At 48.3% G+C, this 19560-nt stretch overlaps 1 protein-coding gene across 15 annotated transcripts in view; it reads left to right on the forward strand.

Annotated features, from left to right (window-relative positions):
• The window catches only part of Tle3 (TLE family member 3, transcriptional corepressor), a 48657-nt gene extending 43419 nt beyond the window's left edge, over positions 1-5238 (forward strand). For all 15 annotated transcript variants that reach the window (XM_078049364.1, XM_078049368.1, XM_078049366.1 and 12 more), the window contains 4 exons: positions 486-633; positions 1384-1534; positions 2353-2429; positions 3210-5238. In XM_078049364.1, the coding sequence (XP_077905490.1) occupies positions 486-633; positions 1384-1534; positions 2353-2429; positions 3210-3317 (484 nt within the window). In that variant the 3' untranslated portion in view covers positions 3318-5238. The remainder of the gene's footprint in view (positions 1-485; positions 634-1383; positions 1535-2352; positions 2430-3209) is intronic.
• The last annotated feature ends 14322 nt before the right edge of the window (positions 5239-19560 follow it).

Genomic DNA, 19560 nt, shown 5'->3' on the forward strand with positions numbered 1-19560 from the left:
TCAGCCTGTATTCCACAAAGGTCAAGGAGAGTGGGTCAAGACAGCCCAAGACATGCAGAGTGCAAGCCCAGGAGCTGTGTCCTAGACAGGGGGCTTGCCTTCTCTCTGTGAAACGCCTCACAGAATTCTCCAGGGCCTTTCGCCTTCTTGAACTTTGGACCTCCAGTCCCACCACCTCCAGAGTAGGGTGGGCTCACTGAAGGACCCACCTGGAGGGAACCAATCTCAGGATCCTGTGCCACGTCCTCTGGCTGCCTCTCTTTTACAGGGGACCTGGTCCTGGGCAAGGCCTCTGAGTGAGATGGGAGCCCTGGCCAGCTCGGCTTCTGGCTCACCAAGGGATCATGCCACGCCACGTGTTGCTGCCCCTTTGAGCCTCAGTTTCCTCCTCTGCTGGCTCACAGGAAGAACTGGCTGACTCCCTGGATGGCCACCAGTCAGGGATTGCCTGGGGCTCATGCTTCCTCCCTGCTTGGCTTTCATAGGCAGTTCCAGGGCCATACAGATGGGGCCAGCTGCATAGACATCTCCCACGATGGCACCAAGCTGTGGACTGGGGGCCTGGACAACACCGTGCGCTCCTGGGATCTGCGGGAGGGCCGGCAGCTGCAGCAGCATGACTTCACCTCCCAGGTGTGCAGCCAGGCTCCTCTCCTCCCACAGAGCTCCCTTCCCCTCCAGGGCCCCAGTGCCTGGCTCAGGGGACAAAGGACCCTCACAGGGTCACCATTGCCAAGGGACTTGGGACCACCCTGGGCCATGTGGGAAGGCTTTCTGAAGGAAACAGCAATGAAACAGAGTGGACAAGACCCTGGACCTAGACACTTGACCTGCCTGGGGATTTGGCTCCCAGCTCCACTCCTGTTAAGCACTCTGACCCCGGTTTCCTCATACATGGGGTACAAATAATAGTCGTTCCCTGCAAGGCCTAGTGTGACTCCTGGCATACTCCTTAAAGCCAGGGCCACCAGCCTGGCTCTTAGACAGCATCAGTAAGCGCCAGGCATTGCTGTTTGTTGTTATTTTGTTACTTGTTTTAATATTTTGACCCTGAATATTTAGTACTTTAGTGTTTTATTTATTCATGTTTATCTTAAGGAGAGACCAAAGTCTCAGGGGCAGAAGATGTCCTTGGACATGAAGTGTCTGTGCTCCTCTGAGTTTGAACCCGGGTTCCACTGCCTCCTCTCTAAACCTGGCTTTTTTTATCTTTAGATAAAATGACATCCCATCCCCTTGGGTCAGTGGGCAGGTGGTCATTTGGCTTGGTCTGTGAATGGCCGGGGGTGGGTGGGGAGCCTGGCCCTGGGTACCTGAGCAGGGCCTTGGGGAACTGCCCCCTCCTTGGAGGGAGAGGGTGCTGACCTGTGTATGCCCCTGCAGATCTTCTCACTAGGTTACTGCCCCACTGGGGAGTGGCTGGCTGTGGGCATGGAGAGCAGCAACGTGGAGGTGTTGCACCACACCAAGCCCGACAAGTACCAGCTGCACCTGCACGAGAGCTGCGTGCTGTCCCTCAAGTTTGCCTACTGTGGTAAGCCTGGGTCCCAGCCTGACACGGCTTGGGGGAGGGCTAGCATCCTGGCTCAGCCATGTGTGCCGAGTGGTCCAGAACTTACAGAAAGAGCTCAGCCCCGGTTGGTGTCCCTTCAACACCCTTTGGGGATCTTGTCCTCCATCCTGTTCCTCAGAGGCACTGAGCTCTCAGGACAAGGCCATAACTTGTCCTCAGCAGCCTGGGACAAAGGAATAGACACGAAGGCAGTCCAGGTAGCTCCTCCCGGTGGCCGGTGGCTACAGCCATAGGCTTGCCGTCTGGTAGCCCCCCCACCCCCCCAAGCCATCAGACCAAGGGCTCACCTCACCTGCTCTAAACCTCAATGAGGTTCTCTGAGGCAGAAGAGAGCATGGTGCCTGCCACATAGCTTTGGGGGGAGCATTAGTGTATTAGTGTGGATCCGTGGTCACGTGCCCACCTGGAGGAGGTCGTCTGGGTCTGCAGTTTGTTGGGGCTTTGCTCCTTCCAATACTTTCTGCCACCTTCTAGTAGTAAATTTAGGAGGGCCAGTTGGCCTTAGTGCTTTCAATGGAGAAGTGTAAAAATTACAGTTACCCTCAAATCCTACCTTTTCCTGTCCATCCCAGCCCCCTATTCCTGCAGGTGGCAGAGAGAGATGTTCTTTGGGTTTCCATGTGTTCATTTGCAAAATGCTACTCCTGAGTGGAGAGTCACACTAAGCCCTGGTTAGCGGTCCTTGGGGTGTTTCCATGGTAGCCAGCCATGTTGGGGCAGCTCTTGCTTTAGAGGGCAGCAAGCCATACCCTAACTATTCCTTTGGCTCCCCCCTGCAGGCAAGTGGTTCGTGAGCACGGGGAAAGATAACCTTCTCAATGCCTGGAGGACACCTTACGGAGCCAGCATCTTCCAGGTATGCCCACCTACACGTCCTCTCCATCTGACCTGAGTCAGGATCCACTACCACTGGGCCCACTGTGCGGGAGGCGAGAATGGCGGGAGGCAGAACAGGAAGAGCATGGAGCAAGGAGCAGACCTTCCTGACCCTTTTCCTGCTCCTACCTGATAGGTACCCAGGTTGGGTTTTGCAGAGGAAAAGGCTTAGGGACCACAGGGAACACATATTTTGTTGCTAATGGCTTCTGACTCCTGAAGATGAGGGCTTCTAAGCAGAGGGCTCTTTGGGATCTAGAGCTTCCTCACCAAGCCACTCACTTCTTGACCCCAGGCTGAAATGTCTGGTATCCCATGTGTCACACATGTCCCTTTCGGAGTCTCTAGTTAAATTGAGTACTTCAAAGTCTGGGTACCAGTCCTTCTCTTGGCCTGTGGGGCTGAGGGTCTGGCAGGCTGACGTCTGCTCCAGTTCAGAAAGTCTCAGAGGGAGCGTCCCGTCTGAACTCTGAAGGAGGCGCTCACCTCTGTCCTGTTTTCCATCCTTAGAACATATTCTGAAAGTCCCGTGGGAGCTGTTAATGAGCTTTTCCTAGTGGCAAGGCCGGTGGGAGGCCCCCTAGCTGCACACGCCTCCAGACCCACCCTCTGCTGGGCTCGGGGTGGGAGCTAAGACAGTGCAGTGGGGCGACTTCATGCAGAGAGCGTTGAAATGGTCTGAAGGGCTCCAAATGAATTCCTGTCTTTTTTTCTCCCCACACCCCACGCCTTCCTGCTTCTCCTCGTCTCCCTCCTCCAGTCTAAAGAATCCTCGTCTGTCTTGAGTTGTGACATTTCAGCGGATGACAAATATATTGTAACAGGCTCTGGTGACAAGAAGGCCACAGTTTATGAGGTCATCTACTAAACAAGGACTCTAACAGGGCTGTCCAACTCTGGGAGAAACCATCTCGGCTCTGACAGGGAGACCCCAGTCGAGGCCCCTGAGGATGGCGGAGGAGGGGCCGAGAGTAGCCGCGCTCCGGGCTGTGCTCCAGCGGGCTGAGAGGGCACGTGCCCGCCATGGCCCGGACTCCTGGGCATGGATTGATGTGTCTCACAGACTCGGATGGATTCTCTTCTCCTCCTCCCCCTTAACAATGCTGGCAGATGCTACAAATAGATTTATTTGGAGGCTTGTGGCTCCAGTTCCCCCACAGACACCCTCATGAATCTCTGTCTCTTCCTCCCCATTCTTTTGACCTGTCCCCTCTCTGCTTGGGTGGGGGACAATGGAGTGGACCACATTGTTGTGCTGGGGAGGGGGATCTCGTTCCTGATTGTGCAGTGCACAAGATTTGTGAAAACTGTAAATAACAGACTCCTGTGGTGGACTGGTCAGTGGGGGAGGAAGCCCCTGCCCAGTGGGAGCTCGCCGTGTATTTCGCCTGCTGTATTTGTGATCCACTCGTGGTGGTGGCTTTTTGTTTTTGTTTGTTTGTTAAACAGAAGTTCCCATCAGGGAAAGGGACAGGGAGGGAGTAACAGGGAGAAGGGGTTGGAATAGGGAGGAGAGTCCTGGGATCGGGGAAGGACCTGCAGCGGCCAAGCAGACTGGCCACGGGGCACCTAACACCAGGTGAACGCGCCTCATGCGGGTTTGGCACCCTAGGCAAGCCTTGAGGGAGTGCCAGATGGACAGACGGACTGAAGGACAGTGCTGAGACCTGGCCGACCTGGGTTGATGTCCATAGGGGACAGCTGGGTTTCCTCCGCTCTGTCTGCCTCTTGCCCTGTCTCCAGTCTCCCTCTCTCTCAGGCCTCTGTCTCCATCTTTCTCTCCTTCCCCTCTTTCTCTTTGGTGCACACTGGGTCATTGTGATGAGAAATGGAGGTTCAGAGGAACTCCCTCTCCAGCCTTTCTTAATCTTCCGGATGGATGGATGGACACAGCCTGGAAATGACACCACGGTCGAGGGAAGCATAGCAACTCAGCTCAGGGAGCTACCAGAGAAAAACAGCAATGGATGTGGGTGCTTTTTTTTTTTTTTTTTAATTTGAATAAAAAGAATTAGAAGTGATGTCCTTTTATAAAATGGCTTCTCCCCCTTCCTGCCTTCAGCCCCTTCCTCTCTCCCTAGAGGGGACAAGCAGATTAACCTACAGGGTTATAAAGTCTGAGCCTGTGACTTGCCCTCTTCCCTTCCTGGGCAGGGCAGAGAGGGCCGGGGGCAGGGAGACGTCCTGGTGCACTGTGGTGATTCCTAACAGCTCTTAGTCTCTTGTGGCCCACACAGGTTCCAGGTAGAATATGGTCTCCTGCGGTTGGTTACCAAACTTTGGTACCAAATGTTCTGAGGTATTAGGATGTTGGGTTTTGGTCTTTTTTTTTTTTTTTTCCTTTAAAAAAGAAGAAGCTAAAGGCAGTGTGAGTCCTGGGGGTGGGCTCTCCATGGATGTAGCATATGGAAGATAATTTTTATACTGCATTTTTATGGATTATTTTATAATGTGTGAGTTGGTCTCGTGAGGAGGAGGAGGAGGGGCTTCTGTGAAAACCGCCCATCTTCAGGTGCTCCTGCGGCTGAGCAGCTTCCGGACGTGACGTGGAGGTCGTGGCTTGGAGCCGGCACAGCACCCTGTATCTGTCTGAGATGGGGACGTGGGGTGTCTGGAGTCTCTGTCTCTCTCCCTGAGTCTCAGATGTTCATCTGCCACCTCTTGTTAAGGCTCTAGCCCAGAGGGAGGGTGAGGGTAGAAGAAAGTTATTCCTGAAGAAAAAAAAAAGAAAATGAAAAGTCATTGTAATGAGCTGTTTTTATATTTTTAAAAGTTACTATTTAAAGGTTGGTTTGATTGTTGCGTTTTAATTGCCTTTCCCCCAGCGTGCCAGTCATTCCCAAGGAGAGCTGGGCCACCGTCGGCCTCAAACCCTTTGACCAGGGGCAGCTTCCCTGGTCAAGCCACACATCCGTAAACACGAGCTTTTCTCATTTTAAGGGACTTTTCCTCCCCCACCCCCAAGGTGGGGGTCCCAGCCTATGTCACCTCCCCGTCTAAGGCAGCAGCAGGGTGGGAGCTGGGATTGCATCTGCCCAGATAGGTGGGACAGTGCCCTGTAGGGAAGGCAGGCCACAGGATGACATCAAAGAACTGACTGTCCATGCAAGACTTTGGGGGAGATTAAACAAAGATTAGTGAACTTCAAATGAAACTTTAGTGTCTGTGAACATTCAGACCTGAAAACCTGAACTGTTCTTTTTAAAGCTTAACATGTTTAAACGTTAACAGGGAGACACTCAGTCTGACCACAGGTGTGTCTTGAGTGGTGAAGGAAGGATCTTCAGAAGGGGCAGGCCAAGAAAGGCAGGTCACTGTCCCCAGGGAGATAAGGCCAGATGGTAGGGCCAAGCACACTGGAGCCCCCATAGAAGTCCTAGGATCAGTTCCTGGGTGCTTGGACTTCAGGCAGCATCTGGTAGAACCGGGGACTCCAGCTCCTTAATTTCTCCTTATAAATCAGCACAAACAATTGCCGGCTGTTTCATGGAAGAAAGAAAAATTTTTTTTTTTTTTTAAAAAAGAAGTGATCTCAGAATGAAGCATAGTCTTTATGCAACAACTAGAAAGGACAGCTGCCCTCTGGGCTTACAGAAGGAGAGGGTTCAATCCTACCCCACGGAGGGGTTGCAGTCTCCCCTTCACCTCAGTCCTGACGGTTGCCCCATCTTGAGGAAACCTGGTCCCTCTGCACCGCCCCCTTCTATGTCCAGTTCCACTTTGCTGCAGTCAGGATAAGATTGGAGATGGGACTTACAGGCCCAGGTGGGTGGAAGAGGAAATATCTTAGTAAATGCACAACCTCCAGGTTGGTCCCAGGAGAGAAGGCCAGCGTTACTCCCGTTTCCTAGAAGAGGAGACAGCCTCTGAAAGGCTGCTCTATCAAGATTTCCTAGGCCTGGTCAAGGATGGAAAGACAACTGAGACTTGATTGTTGCCATAGAAGCGCAGTTTGTGGGGAGGGGCCATGCAGGGCACAGAGCCTCCAGCAGACATTCCAAGTGTCATCTGTGTCAGCCATAATGCAAGCACCCAGCCTCACCTGAGCTGATGCTCACACTGCAAGGGCTCCCTCCCTCTGCTTTCTCCCCCACCATGACTGTGCCATGCCCTCTGGCACACCTTGCAGTTGATCCCTGTGCACATAGAAGTCTGCTAAGTGCTTGTCTAATCTGTGAGGAGGGACCCACCCCTAAGGAAGGCAGCTTAATCCACTCAGGTCTCCCCACCACCACCACCACATTTATCAGGTGGAGGAGGCCTGATACCATCCTTCCAGTCTTTTCATAATCACCCCTAACTGCATTTGCTCTCTGAAAAAAATCCAGACTTGCATCAGTCAGCATCTGCAGCATTTCCCTGCACCTGTTTGCTTGTCTTGCCTTCCCAGCTCCACTAGTTCCCTGGAGGGCAGCACACAGGCATCATCTGCCCAGGGCAGTGCTAGCAAACATACAAGCTAGCTCTACCAGCTCCAGAATTAGCCTTCTGAGTAACAGCCTGGGAGTGCCGTCAGTGATTAACGTCTGCAGTTCTGTCAGTTCTATTGTGTGGCTTTTCCCAAAGCAAGATATGTTAAAAAAAAAAAAAAAAAAGCAATCGGGAGCTGCACACTGTGAGCAAATGAGGCAGGTAGAAGCAGGAGGAACACAAGTTCAAGGCCAGCCTGCACAACTTAGCCAGACTTAGTCTCAGTTTTTTTTTTGGTCTCAAAAAAAAAAAAAAAAAAAAAAGGACTGGGATATAGCTCAGAGCTGGAGTACCCCCTGGATTCAGTACCAGAAAAAAAAAAAAATAGAATGGGGACAGGGCTGTCAAGAGGACTTAATGGCTTTCATTCCCACCCAGTTATGTACAAGTATCCAGGTTGTTCCTGGCCACTTCTGAGGTTGCGAGATTTGGATGCTGGAGCTAGGAGCTCCCTAGCAAGACTGTTGCATGCTGTAAAGCAGCAACTGAATATTCCAAGATGATTTATTTCAAAGACAAGGTTTTTGAAGTGAGCATAGTTTTTAAATACAAAGTATAATAGAATTAAACTTTATTAGACACCATTTGATTTTGTGGGTGTGTGAGTGTGATAACAATATAAAATACATTCTGTATCTGTGAAGCATTTTAAAACATTACACCAAAATTGGATCTTTGGAATTCAAGGGGACATCTTATACAGAGTTCCTGATTTTCTAAGTGTGGTATTCAAGTCCCAGAAAGAACAAGTCACTTACCATGAATCACAAAGCCCAAGCCAAGGTTGTGGCTCAGCACTCCACCTCCCAATCCCCTCACACACTTCTCAGGAAGGACAGGAAGCTAGGAGGGAGGTGCCCAGTGGGCAATGACTGGAGGATTTATATCAGGGAAGAGTCTCCAACAGGACTGGCAAGGAACGTCCTCATGGAAGAAAGATGGAAACTAGCGTTCTACCTCAAGCACCTCTCAGAACTCCCATTCACCCATCTTGTCTATTCTCCCATCGCCCATCCTTCCACCCATCCTGAGCCTGTTCACTCATCCATCCAATCAATGTTTATGTTGTGAGAATCTAACATGTGCCAGGCATGATTCTACTTTCTAAGATGCAAAGATCAATAAGAAAATCTCTGCACTCAGAGCTCTCAGGTGCCTGGGGGTTACAGTCAGGAACAGACAATTAGCACTCCATGAGGGCTGCAAAGATGCAGACCTGGGCATAGGGGGGCAGAGCAAGGGCTCCTGAAAGGAGTGATAGATAACTAAACCGAGGCCTCCAGAATCCAGGTGGAATGCTAAAGGAGGTGGGGAGGAACGTTCCAGGGAGAAGGGGCAGTACATGCCAGAACGGGACTGGGAAGCCCCATCTTCATACCATGCCTGACCCAACCCCATCTAGCTCTTCTCCCCTGCTCTTGTTCCAGTCCAGCTTTCTCAGGTTCAAGTTCTTGGAGCCTCTCCCCTGACAGTCTCCTCTAGGCCAGAAGCTCTGCTAGGCCCCAGGTAGAGCAGGCTGGTGAAACAGGAGAAGGGACCCAAACCCCAGGCAGGGACCAGGATTCCAGCCTGAGCCAAGAGAGGCAGAGCAGGGGCAGGAGATGGAGGGCTCTGCAGTGCAGGGGCTGAGGATGCCTGCGCAGTTCCCAGGGCTCCAGCATCCCAGCACGACTGGCATTAGAAGCCCTGGGGCTCTCTACACTGGATGAGTAGGCAGGGGTGGCCCCCTGTTCTCTCCACCACACACGCACACACACTTTAAATCTGTGCCTCCTCATTCCCCCATTGGAGCCCCTCACTGGTCCTCAGCACAGCACGATGTCTAAGCTTATCACCAGGCCTGGACACATCTCTCGCTTTACTTCACACATCAGTCCAACGCCACTTCCGATGTTCATTTTAGGTCTAGAATGTGCTTCTCTTTCAGCTGGGAATACCTTGCATCCTTGTTTGAACTGCTGCTCATTTTCAGGACTCACCTGCCATGTCACTCTCTAGGAAAGCTTCCCAGATTCTCCCCTCCCATGCCCCTTTGTGCTCTCAGAGCATCCTGTGCCAACTGTATGTAGCACACACCAAGCAGGTTAGTCACAGCTCTTAGTTTAATGATATTCTGTTTTCTGATGCTCTCTAGACCCTTCTGCCAAGACTCATCACATAGTAGATGCTCAAGAAATGCTAGCTGAATCCGTGGGTGTGTGATGAAGATAAGAGCCAATGGTTCTAGAGGGCTTAGTATGTATCGGAGCTCCATAAATGTTGTTTCATCTCCCTCACAACTGTCCTGTGAGATCTTTGCCATTACTAGACTCACAGATGAGGGAGTGAGCTTCTACTGCCTGAGGTCACATCCATTGTAGGGCTTGGGTGACATTGCTGCTGGCTGGCTTGATGTGTGGATGGATACAAGGATGAAAGGATCGGTGAGGCGGGTGGTGGGAGGATGGATGGAGGACTGGCTGCCTCAGGAAGATTGGCTCAGAAGCTCAGAAAAAACTGACCCCATAGGTGGAGGAGATCATCCACGTTCTTGAGGTAAGAGCCGGAGAGACAGAAGCCCCTGTCTAAATCAGGCCTTATCCGGGTCCTCAGGACACTTCTGTCAGCGCCCAGAAGCTCCCCAGTGTGCTCACTGAATCCACTCCCCTCCCAGACAATTCAGACAAGGCAGGACTGATGGCTTAGAAGTGGAACCTTTGGAATCCAGAGTCTACTGAAACCCGATGACAGTGAGGATGGGACTGTATCCTTGTCCCTCTTGTGTTTGGTGACAATAGGTTATTAGACTTGAAAAGACCAGGTCTGGAATTTCCAATTCTGGTAATAAAACAGCAAACTAAGAAGGATTCCCTTTATGTGAACACAGACATGCTGGATTTGAATTAGAATTAAACAATTTTACTAGGCTACCTGAAAGAAGGAGGGGGGACCCTCTAATGTGATAAGGTCTTTAAAGGTAGAGTTGGGTATTCCTGAGCTCAGTACAGTACCTAAAACCAACACAAAGCACAACCCGACAGACTGGCAAGGAGGAGTGTTTAACATATCCAGAAGAGGAACTAGTAGAGAAAAACTTAGGGCTAAAACAGATATGAACAGCATAATTAACAAACGAGAGACATAGAACCCTACAACCAACTTTTGGAGAGAAGAAATTATTTTCCAGAACAGTTGGAAGACTTAGAACTACCAATCAAAGGCATCAGGGAAAGCATTTTACAAAAGTCAACAACCATTCCTGACTTTTCTTAAAATATCAAAGTAAGAATAAAAGAAAAAAAAGTTGAAGGGGCAGTGCACTGAGGATCAAACCCAGGCAGGGCCTTGTGCATGTTATGCAAGGGCTCTACCACTGAGCCACATCAAGAGCCTCCAAAGAATAGATTGCTATACTGGACCTGCAGCCAAATAATAGATAATGGTAAAGTTTGGGAAGCATCATTTAATCAGAAAAAAAAGATTATTCATTATATAGTGAAATAAACTAGACACAAAGGTAAGTATCACATTTTGTCTCGTGGGATCTAAGGTGGGAAAAAGACATGAAAGTATCAGGGAGACTATTAGAGAAGAAGAAAGAGATGGGGGGCAAGAGAAGGTATTGGGGATGGATATGATCAAAGTATGGTTTTGCAAGTACAAATGTGCCACAGTGAACCCCATTATTCAGTATAACTAAAATATACTAAAACAGGGGACAAACAATTTAACTAGGCACGGTGGCACACACCTGTAATCCCAGGAACTTGGGAGCTAAAGCAGGAGGATCACAATGTAGACACTATTTCAAAATAAAAAAAGGGGCTGGGAATGTAGCTCAGAGGTAGAACACTTGCCTAGCATGCCCAAAGCCCTGGGTTCCATCCTCAGCACCACAAAAAAGAGCACTAAGGACTCAATTTAACTCAGGTAATATATATTACTCTGGATAATGCATTTTCCAAAGTTTTGGAAACTACATTTGTTTTCTCTGTAACTAATCCATCATTTGGAAATAAAAGCTTGCCTCACAATATATGTCAGAATACTTTTAAAAAGAATATTCATTATTAGCGCCTTTATTCAATATTGTACTGGAGGTTCTAGCCAATGCAATAAGACAAAAATAAATAAACATGTAATGATTGAAATGAGAGAAACAAAGTAATTATTTTCAGATGATATGTCTGTTTACACAGACAATATATAAACAAATAAGAGAGTTTGGTTAAGTTGCTGGATTCAAGGCCAAATTTACTAATAGCATTCCTATTCACAAGCAGTGACCAATTAGAAATGCATTGTAAAGGCAAAATGCATTTATGCTAGCCATAAAAGCTAAACTATGAATAATCTAAGTAAAGCTGCATACGATCTTTATGGAGAAAAACACAAAATTTTATTGAAGAAGATTTTTTTTAAAAAAGACCTCTGTAGATCAAAGCTCTACCATAGTAATTGATGAGAAAATTAAATTTCACTTAAATGCTGTCACTCCCAGTAATTATAAATGCAGTATTAAACAAAATCCAAATAGCATATGTTCTTTGTAAGTTGATGCTAAAATACATATGAAGAGTAAGTGACCAAGCCTAGCAAATTTTGAAGAGAAATAGAAAAGAGGACTTGGCCTGCCAGATACTAGGACTTATGAAAAAGCTATGGCAAGTAGGAATTGTGATCTAGGTGCCCATGTACACAAGTGGACCAATGAAATAGCATACAGAGTCCACAAAGAGACCCCAACGCAGAGGAGAACGTGACAACTATCATAGCGATGGTGTCATGCATTGGAGAAAAACATGATTCTGCAGTCATTCCTGGAAGCTAGGCCATCTTTAGAATGGGAAAATTGATCACTAACTCACACAACACATAAAAATAAATTCCATGCTGAGTGCAGTGGTGCACCCCTGTAATCCCAGTGGCTCAGGAGGCGGAGGCAGGAGGATGGAGAGTTCAAAGCCATCCTCACCTATGGCGAGGTGCTTAGCAACTCAGTGAGACCCTGTCTCTCAAATAGGGCTGGGGATGTGGCTCAGTGGTGCAGTGGCCCTAAGTTTAGTCCCTGGCACCAAAATAAATAAATTAACTAATTAATTTTAAAAATAAATTCCAGAGGGATTAAAGTGTACTTAAGCTTTTAGGATAAAATATTGGAGAACAATCTCAGAACTCTGAGGAGTAAAAGGATTATTGAACAAGACACAGAAAGCAAAAAGTACAGTGAGAAAGAAAGATCAATTTGATTATATTAAAATTTTAAGCACCTGTACAACCAGCAACTTCCCAATCAGTACAGGAATGCTAACACCCAAGAAGATAGAGACGGCTGGTTCACAGGGGAGGAAGCAGGAATGGCTAGTGAACACGTGAAAAGTCCCTTCTCTGCAGAGATCAGGGACATGCAAATCGCAAAAACAATGATGGAACAACCCATTCCAATTGGATTGGCAAGTGTTTGAGTTTGACAGCAGGAAACTTCCGGGAGGACGAGAAGTACTAGTATTGTCTGATACTTTATGGGAACTTGAACTGGTTCAACTACTTTGTAGGACAACTTAGCAACAGTAAAGTGGAGGTGACAAAACCTTATGACCTGGTAACTCTACTTCCAGGAATGTACCCTGGAGAAGCTCTTCAGCAAGTACAGAAAGACATGTGTACAGAACTTTCATTTTTTTCTTGTTTGAGCAAAAATGAATGGAAACAACCTGTCCATTAATGGGGGGAATGGATATTTTAAATCTATGCATTTTCTAATATACCGAAATTGCTCAAGGCATTAAAATGCATAAGCCAGATCTTCATGTATCTACTTGGATAAGTCTCAAAAACAATGTTATGTGAAAAGAGCAAATTGCAAAGGAAATACATGATAGGATTCTGTTTAAGTGAAATATAAATCCACAAGATGAGTCTATATTTGAGCATGTATATACATATCAAGACATAAAAAGATGAATAGAATCAGCCCCCTCACCACCAGAATAATAACAATTATCTGTGGGGAGAGAGAGAAAGGGAATGAGGGTTGGCAGGAGTTCAGCTCTACTTATCACATTTTGTTACTTTTTTTTTTTAACCCAAAAAGAATGTTTACATGTTCACATTTTGGCAATTTGGTAGTTGTGGTGATGTTGTGTTAGTTTCTCTTTTCAATATGTTTGAAATATTTCATAATTTAAAAAAATAAGAAAATCAGAAAGATCAGAGCTCAATTAAGATGCACCCCTGCTGTGGTTTCTGGTGACTAAATGAGGGTGGGGTGGAGGGGTGACATGGTCAGGGGCAGAAAGCAAAACCCCCAGCTCACTGAGTCCCCTGGACCACTTGTTACGGTATCTCTCCTGTGTTCCATCTTCTCATCTATTAAGTGACGTTCAAAGGCTGGATGAGTCCTCCCAAGGTCCTCTAACAGCCTGCATGTTTGTGATTCTAATGGTTTTGGGAGTGTTCAGGGGTAGCTGTACCATGCACAAATGGATTGGATTTGAATAAATCCAAAGGCAGAGGGCAAAGCGTGGTGAATCTTGATGTGCCAATCACCAGCTCCAACTCTTATCAGTGCAGGAGTCTTGTGTTATTTTGCCCCACTCATTTCCACCTAGCCCCTACCACTGGAGTGTCATCCAGTAAATTCCAGTCATAGCACCAGTGAATCAGTAAATATTTTACCCAGTCCAAAAGGTAAGACCTATTTTTAAAATAAACCAAACTTTATAACAAATTAACCAAAATTCATAATACTAAATATCTAATCTACATTCAAAGTTCCTCTATTGTCTCATAATTTTTAAAAAGTTATTTATTTCAGTTTGAATTGAAATAAGGACCAGGCATGGTGGTGCATGCCTGTAATCCCAGCAGCTCAGGAAGCTGAGGCAGGGAGGATTGCAAGTTCAAAGCCAGCCTCAACAATTTAGCAAGGTCCCAAGCAACTTAGCAAGACCCTGTCTCTAAATAAAAAGAGGCTGGGGATGTAGTCAGTAATTAAGCACCCTGGGTTCAATCCCCAGTACCAAAAAAGAAAAAGAGAATCCATACAGAGCAAGTATAATTGATGTGTCTTTTCAGTTCCTCTTCCTTCCAGCCCCTGCCTTCCACCCCCATACATAAATGTACTTTTATTTATCAAAGAAAAACAAATTATTTGTCCTTAGAGCTTCACACAGCCTGAATTTTGCTGATTGCTAAATTGTAGTTAGATCTTGAAGCTTGATTAGAGATCCAGGCTTGATTTTGGGGGTGGCAAGAATAGATTGATTAGGAAACACACAGTGTCCCAGGAGAAGAGATCTCTGAGAGAGGGTCCTGAGGAGTTCCCGGGTAGAGAGGGGAACTTGACTCAGGACCAGTGTGGTCCTTGACCTAAGTTACAGGAGAGAACTGCAGCCTGTGCCCGCAGAGGTACAGAGATTTACTTAGGAAAGCAAGGAGTACACACATTCAGGGGAGAACGAGGGCCATCTTGAGAGTGAGATGCACTGGGGCTTCCCAATTCCTAAGGAAACTTGACAAGGGGTGGATATGGGAAGGTATGTGGGGATAGCATCCATCTGGCCAGTGTCTAGTTGTCTGGCCATTTTTTGTTGGCCATTATCTGATCAATAGGTAATGCTGGAAAGTCCCCTAAATTATAGATTTCTTAAAAATGTATTTTTTATTAATTGGTGGGCTGATAAACAGTGCACAAGGCAGATTTACAGATTTCCCCCCAATTTGGCAATGACTGGCCTGGGGGAGACACTGGTATGGGGAGTGACAAGCCTGGAAAGGTGTGCAGAAGCTCAGGTTAAAATTCTATTTCTGCCAGGTACAGTGGTGCACACTGGTAATCTTGGGCGGCTGAGGCAGGAGGATTGCAAGTTCAAAGCCAGCCTCACCAACGTGGAGAAACCCTGTCTCAAAAAAGGACAATGTTCTAATTGTGTCACTCCTTTTTCATGTATTTGCTCTAAAGAAAACCCTGCCCACCACCATTTGGTTACCTTGAAACACAGTTTGTATAGGAAATGCAGGATAAATGCTTGGCTTATTTGATATATTTGACGGTTTTAAAAAATAATAAATTAATTCCTCCATATCTTCAAAAGTTGGCCAAAGAAGTTTCAAAAATACTATACATGTGTGGATTTAAACAGATTTGATGTGTTTCAGGCAGGTGGAGTTGTCCTCACTGCTTCTCAAATCATCCTCTTTGGGGAGCCTCACAGTGCCTCCTGAATCTTTTTGAGATTAGCCTTGGAAAGCCTCATTGCTTTCTGGCAGAAGATCATGCATCCTGGCTCATGATGTGAATCTCTGTCCTGGATGACATACATTTAGTCATCTCTCCAAAAAATTTTGAAGCCTTTTAGTGGGAAGTGGAAATAGAGACCATAATATGGGTCCTAGGGGTGCTTCATGCTAATGGGATGGCCATGTTAGGGGGCCTTTCTAGTCACAAAGCTAAGAAACATATGTGTATTTATATATTTGTTAAAATCATGAGGACTACTGATGCTTCGACTATAGGGTTTTTTAATTTAACCTATTGATCTTCTGTCTGCATCTCCTTTCAAAGTAGATTAAATTCTGAGTGATTTACATCTAACTGAAGATGAATTTCAAATCCTTCCCTTGTTACCCATTCACTGCCCGCCTCATTTCTTCAACAATCAATTGTGGGTTTCCTGAGGCAAGGATTAAGTTTGGTTCATGTCTGTATTCCTGGTTTCTACCAGTACCTGTCACATGACAGGCACTGGTATGTAGTTATTGAATGCCTGAAAGATGATGCTTTCAATGAAAAGTTTCCTTTCCTTAAATAGAGAAGGGGAACAAATAGAATCTGAAAACTAGCTCAGAACTTTAAGCCAAGCCTATCCACCCGCTCAGTCATGCATTAATTCAATAATACAGACAGAGCACACCCGGCATCGGAGGGCAGGGACTTGAGATAAACTGTCCATGCTCTCACAGAAGACACTTTTTACTTTGGAAAACAAACTTCAACAATTATAAAATAATATTATTAGTAACTAATGGCCTGAACAACTTGCTACGGGGGTCCACAGCAGGGGTGTTAGGCAACATTTAGGTGGGTCAGGAGGGAAAGTACCCTCAAGGGCTTTGCAGAGGAGATCCCATTTGAACTGGGCGTTGAGGGAATGAATAGAAGTTGGGAGTTGGGAGGAGAGGCATTTTAGACACTCTCATCCCAGAGCTGACTGCTCCTCCGCATGCTGAGCCATAGGAGAGGGGCCTGAAAGGTTTCTTGGTCCCTTGTGCTGGGGCTGGGGCTTCTCCTTAGAGAAACCTGAATGTCCCCCAGAGAGAGGGATGCAGGGGGGTAGACAGGCAGTGGGGAAAGGAAGGGAGGAGAGAGGGGACCCGCAGGCTTAGTTCACTTTGCTGAAGCTGCACAGAGGATTATTTTGCAAACTGCTGCCAATTGCTGTGCATGCACTATGTAGATGGGGTTTATTTGTCAACGAAAGCCATTTGCATTCTAGCTTGTTTGGGGACAAACTTTCTAGTCCCTTGGGAAGGCCCGAGGACAGATGTTACCCAAGCCTCTGCTACTTGACTCACCATCTTCTTTTTCTCAGGGTGAGGCACCTTCCTCAGTCCCTGCTGGCCCAGGCCCAGGAGGTTCTGAGCCCTTCCCCAAACTTGATCAAAGCCACCTGGGTCCACAGAGTCTAAAACCACAGTCATTTGTAAATGATCCTCTAATGATATTTGCTGTGGTCTAGAACCCACCGGCCTATGACTGACTTAACAGTTTTTTTCTTAAATAACTTTATCTTTGAAAGCAAATTAAATAGTTTAAAAGGAAAGTTCATATCATTATCCTAAATGGAAAAAAGAAACTAAGATTAAATTTATCTTAAATTTAAAAAGCTTGATTCTAAAAAAATTCATCGCCAACTATTCTAACTAGCCATACCCCAAGTCCTTTTCATTTCTTATGGGGGGAGGCCTGAGCTGGGGGAGAGTAGTAAAAAGGAGAGGTGACCCCGTGTTTGAGAGGGGCAAAGGACCCATCAGCACCCAGGCCAGACTTGCTGCTATACCTGATTGGAGTGAGTGAGTGAGGATTGGAGACAGAAAGACTCCTGCTCTGGGGAGCAGTGGAAAACCCTGTGCCCTGGATTGGGAAAGCCAGATCTATTTCAACACTGGGCTCTTTGTTACAGATGAGGAAACTGGGGCCTAGAGAGCACTGTGACTTGGAATGGAAGCTCCTTGGAGGCAGGATCCCCATCAACCTGGGCCCTCTGGGTCCCCAGAGCCAAGTGCATTTGCAGAAAGAAGGAGTGAATAACTACACAGACTCAAGTCAGGCCTGACACCAAAGCCCAGGTTTTCTTGACTACTGAGTGGCTTCACCTGGCAGACCTTCCCCCCACCCCCGCCCACTCTGTCACTCCTCCCCAGCTTCCTCTTTCAGTTCTTCTTGGGGAATTACAGAGATTATGCTTCTCAGGCAGGGTGGAGTGTTCTTGCCTGAGTCTCATGCTTTCTATGGTATCTCCAGATGTCCCCAGCCAGTGACATCTTGATCCCTAAGTGGCCTGACCTGTGATAATTAGAGAAAGCATCAGCCCCCTCTTCCCCGTTGGGGGCAGCACAGAGTAGGTTTGATGGGCATGCACTGAGGTGCCCCCAATGGATGTTGGGGGGGGGCTGAGCTGGGGGAGAGTGGTGCCTGTCCCATGACCTCTGTTCTTAGGAACCACCCACCTCGTCATCACCTCTCTGCTCCCATCCATTCGCCATCTCTGCAGTCAACAAACATTCCTAAGATCCACTTAGTTCAGGCCCCAGACTTCAGAAATGAACAGGACCCAGCCCTGCCCCTAAGCTGCTGCCAGAGTTGCCCGGAACCAAGATGGTCCTAATATTCTATAGACAGTGCTCCCAGGTCACCAGCATGTGAGTATGGGAGCCCAAAGGAAGGGCAATTGCCAGGCCTAGGGGCCAGGAAGGGGTTTCCTGGAGGGGTGAGGTCTGAACTGGGCTCTGAAGGACAGGCGGGAGGAGGGAGGCCACAGAGCAGGGCAGCACTACAGTTTGCCCAGCCTGGAAGGAAGAAAAGAGGGAGCTCAAGGGAGAGCCAACCATGGAGGGCTCAGAAGTAACTGGGGGACAGGGGACCAAGGAGTCACTGATAGTTGGGCAGAGTGGACTCTTGGTGGGGTTTGAGTGTTAGGACACAAGTTCTACCTGTGGTATCAGATAGCACTAGGCAGGAAGAAGGGACAGTGGGCAGCAGCACCATGGGACACTACCATGCCTGTGGCCTCAGCCCTGCACAGCTGGAAAAACGTACTGGGTGAGGGGTGGTGGAACCGCCAAGAGAAGAAGTCCTCAGCCTCTCCTTTACCTCCCACACAGCCTGGCCCACAGGGACTTGGAAGACCCCCTTCCAGGTAGGGAACAGCTGTAACTGCTGGGCCAAGCACAGGTGTCCTCTCTTAGAAATCCAAAGCTGGAATCCCATTGTCCCAGTATGCCTGTGTCACTGCAGCCCCAAGAGGCAGCTCTGGTCTCACCGTCTCCACCTGATGGTAGCATTGATGGTAGCCATGGACTTCTGCCTCCACCCTCCCCTAGTCCCCCCTGGTTACGGTGACCAGTGTCCACCCAGGTCTGTGTCTGCTGACCAATGGCCTTTCCCCACTCCCTCCCTCTCCCCAGCATCCCTGCCCAAACCTAGTGCCCCTGCATTGCCACCACAGACCCTCCTGCCACCATCCTTGATTCATTCTGGGACCTGTCATCCTGGCCCCTCCAGCTTCTTGCAGTCCAGAGTGGCCCCAACATCTCAGTTTCCCTCTCTGAGACATTCAGGAAAGTCACAGCAGGTGTGAGCTGTGACTCTGCCCCAGGCTTGCTGGGTTAATCCTTTGTGCATCTGTGCCTCAGTTTCCTCATTCAGAACATGGAGGGGAAAACGGGGTCTCCGAATTCTATCCTCTTCCAACGTGGGCACCATCCCAGAGAGGCCCCGCCTGTGCCTCCCGTATCCCCATTCCAGGTGTTGGGGTGTCAGGCTCCCAGCTCTGTGGGAGGGTCCAGGCCCCTCCCCTCAGCCCAGAGGCCCCCCCAAGCGCTGTGCTCAAGTCCCCGCGGCAGCCCGGAGCAGCCCGTCTCAGCAGCTCTCTGCCACATGGGCCACTATTATCGCGGCAGCGGCCCTCGCCCCTCGGGCAGCCCGCACTGAGCAGATGGCAGGGGAGGCGAGCGGCCGCGTCAGCTGCTGTTATCTCTCGCTGATGACACGGAGTGTAAATTTTGTTGGCAACACTCCCTCCTGCCTCTGCATGCCACCAGCTTTAATCACTGTAATTGAGTTATAATGAATGATTGTGCGCTCGCATTGTCTGAGCCAGGCGCGGCTGAGCCAGCCAGCGAGCTGGGCCCGCCCAGGCGGGGGTCCTGACTGCTGGGGAGGGCGCATCGCCCCCTCACTGTGCCTCGGGCTCTGGTCCCCAGCTCCGTGGGCCCCTGGGCTCCCTTTCACCAGTGAGGAGGCTGCCACCCTCCGCAGCGGGGGACGGGCTTGTTTTTCTCTTTATTATTTTCAGATGACACATGAATTCAGGAATTCTGGAACATTTGGGAAATTCAGATAAGCAAGAAGAAAAGGAAGGAGAGTCACTGAAGCCCCG

The sequence above is a fragment of the Ictidomys tridecemlineatus genome, chromosome 5, assembly GCF_052094955.1.
Source record: "Ictidomys tridecemlineatus isolate mIctTri1 chromosome 5, mIctTri1.hap1, whole genome shotgun sequence".
NCBI lineage: Eukaryota > Metazoa > Chordata > Mammalia > Rodentia > Sciuridae > Ictidomys > Ictidomys tridecemlineatus.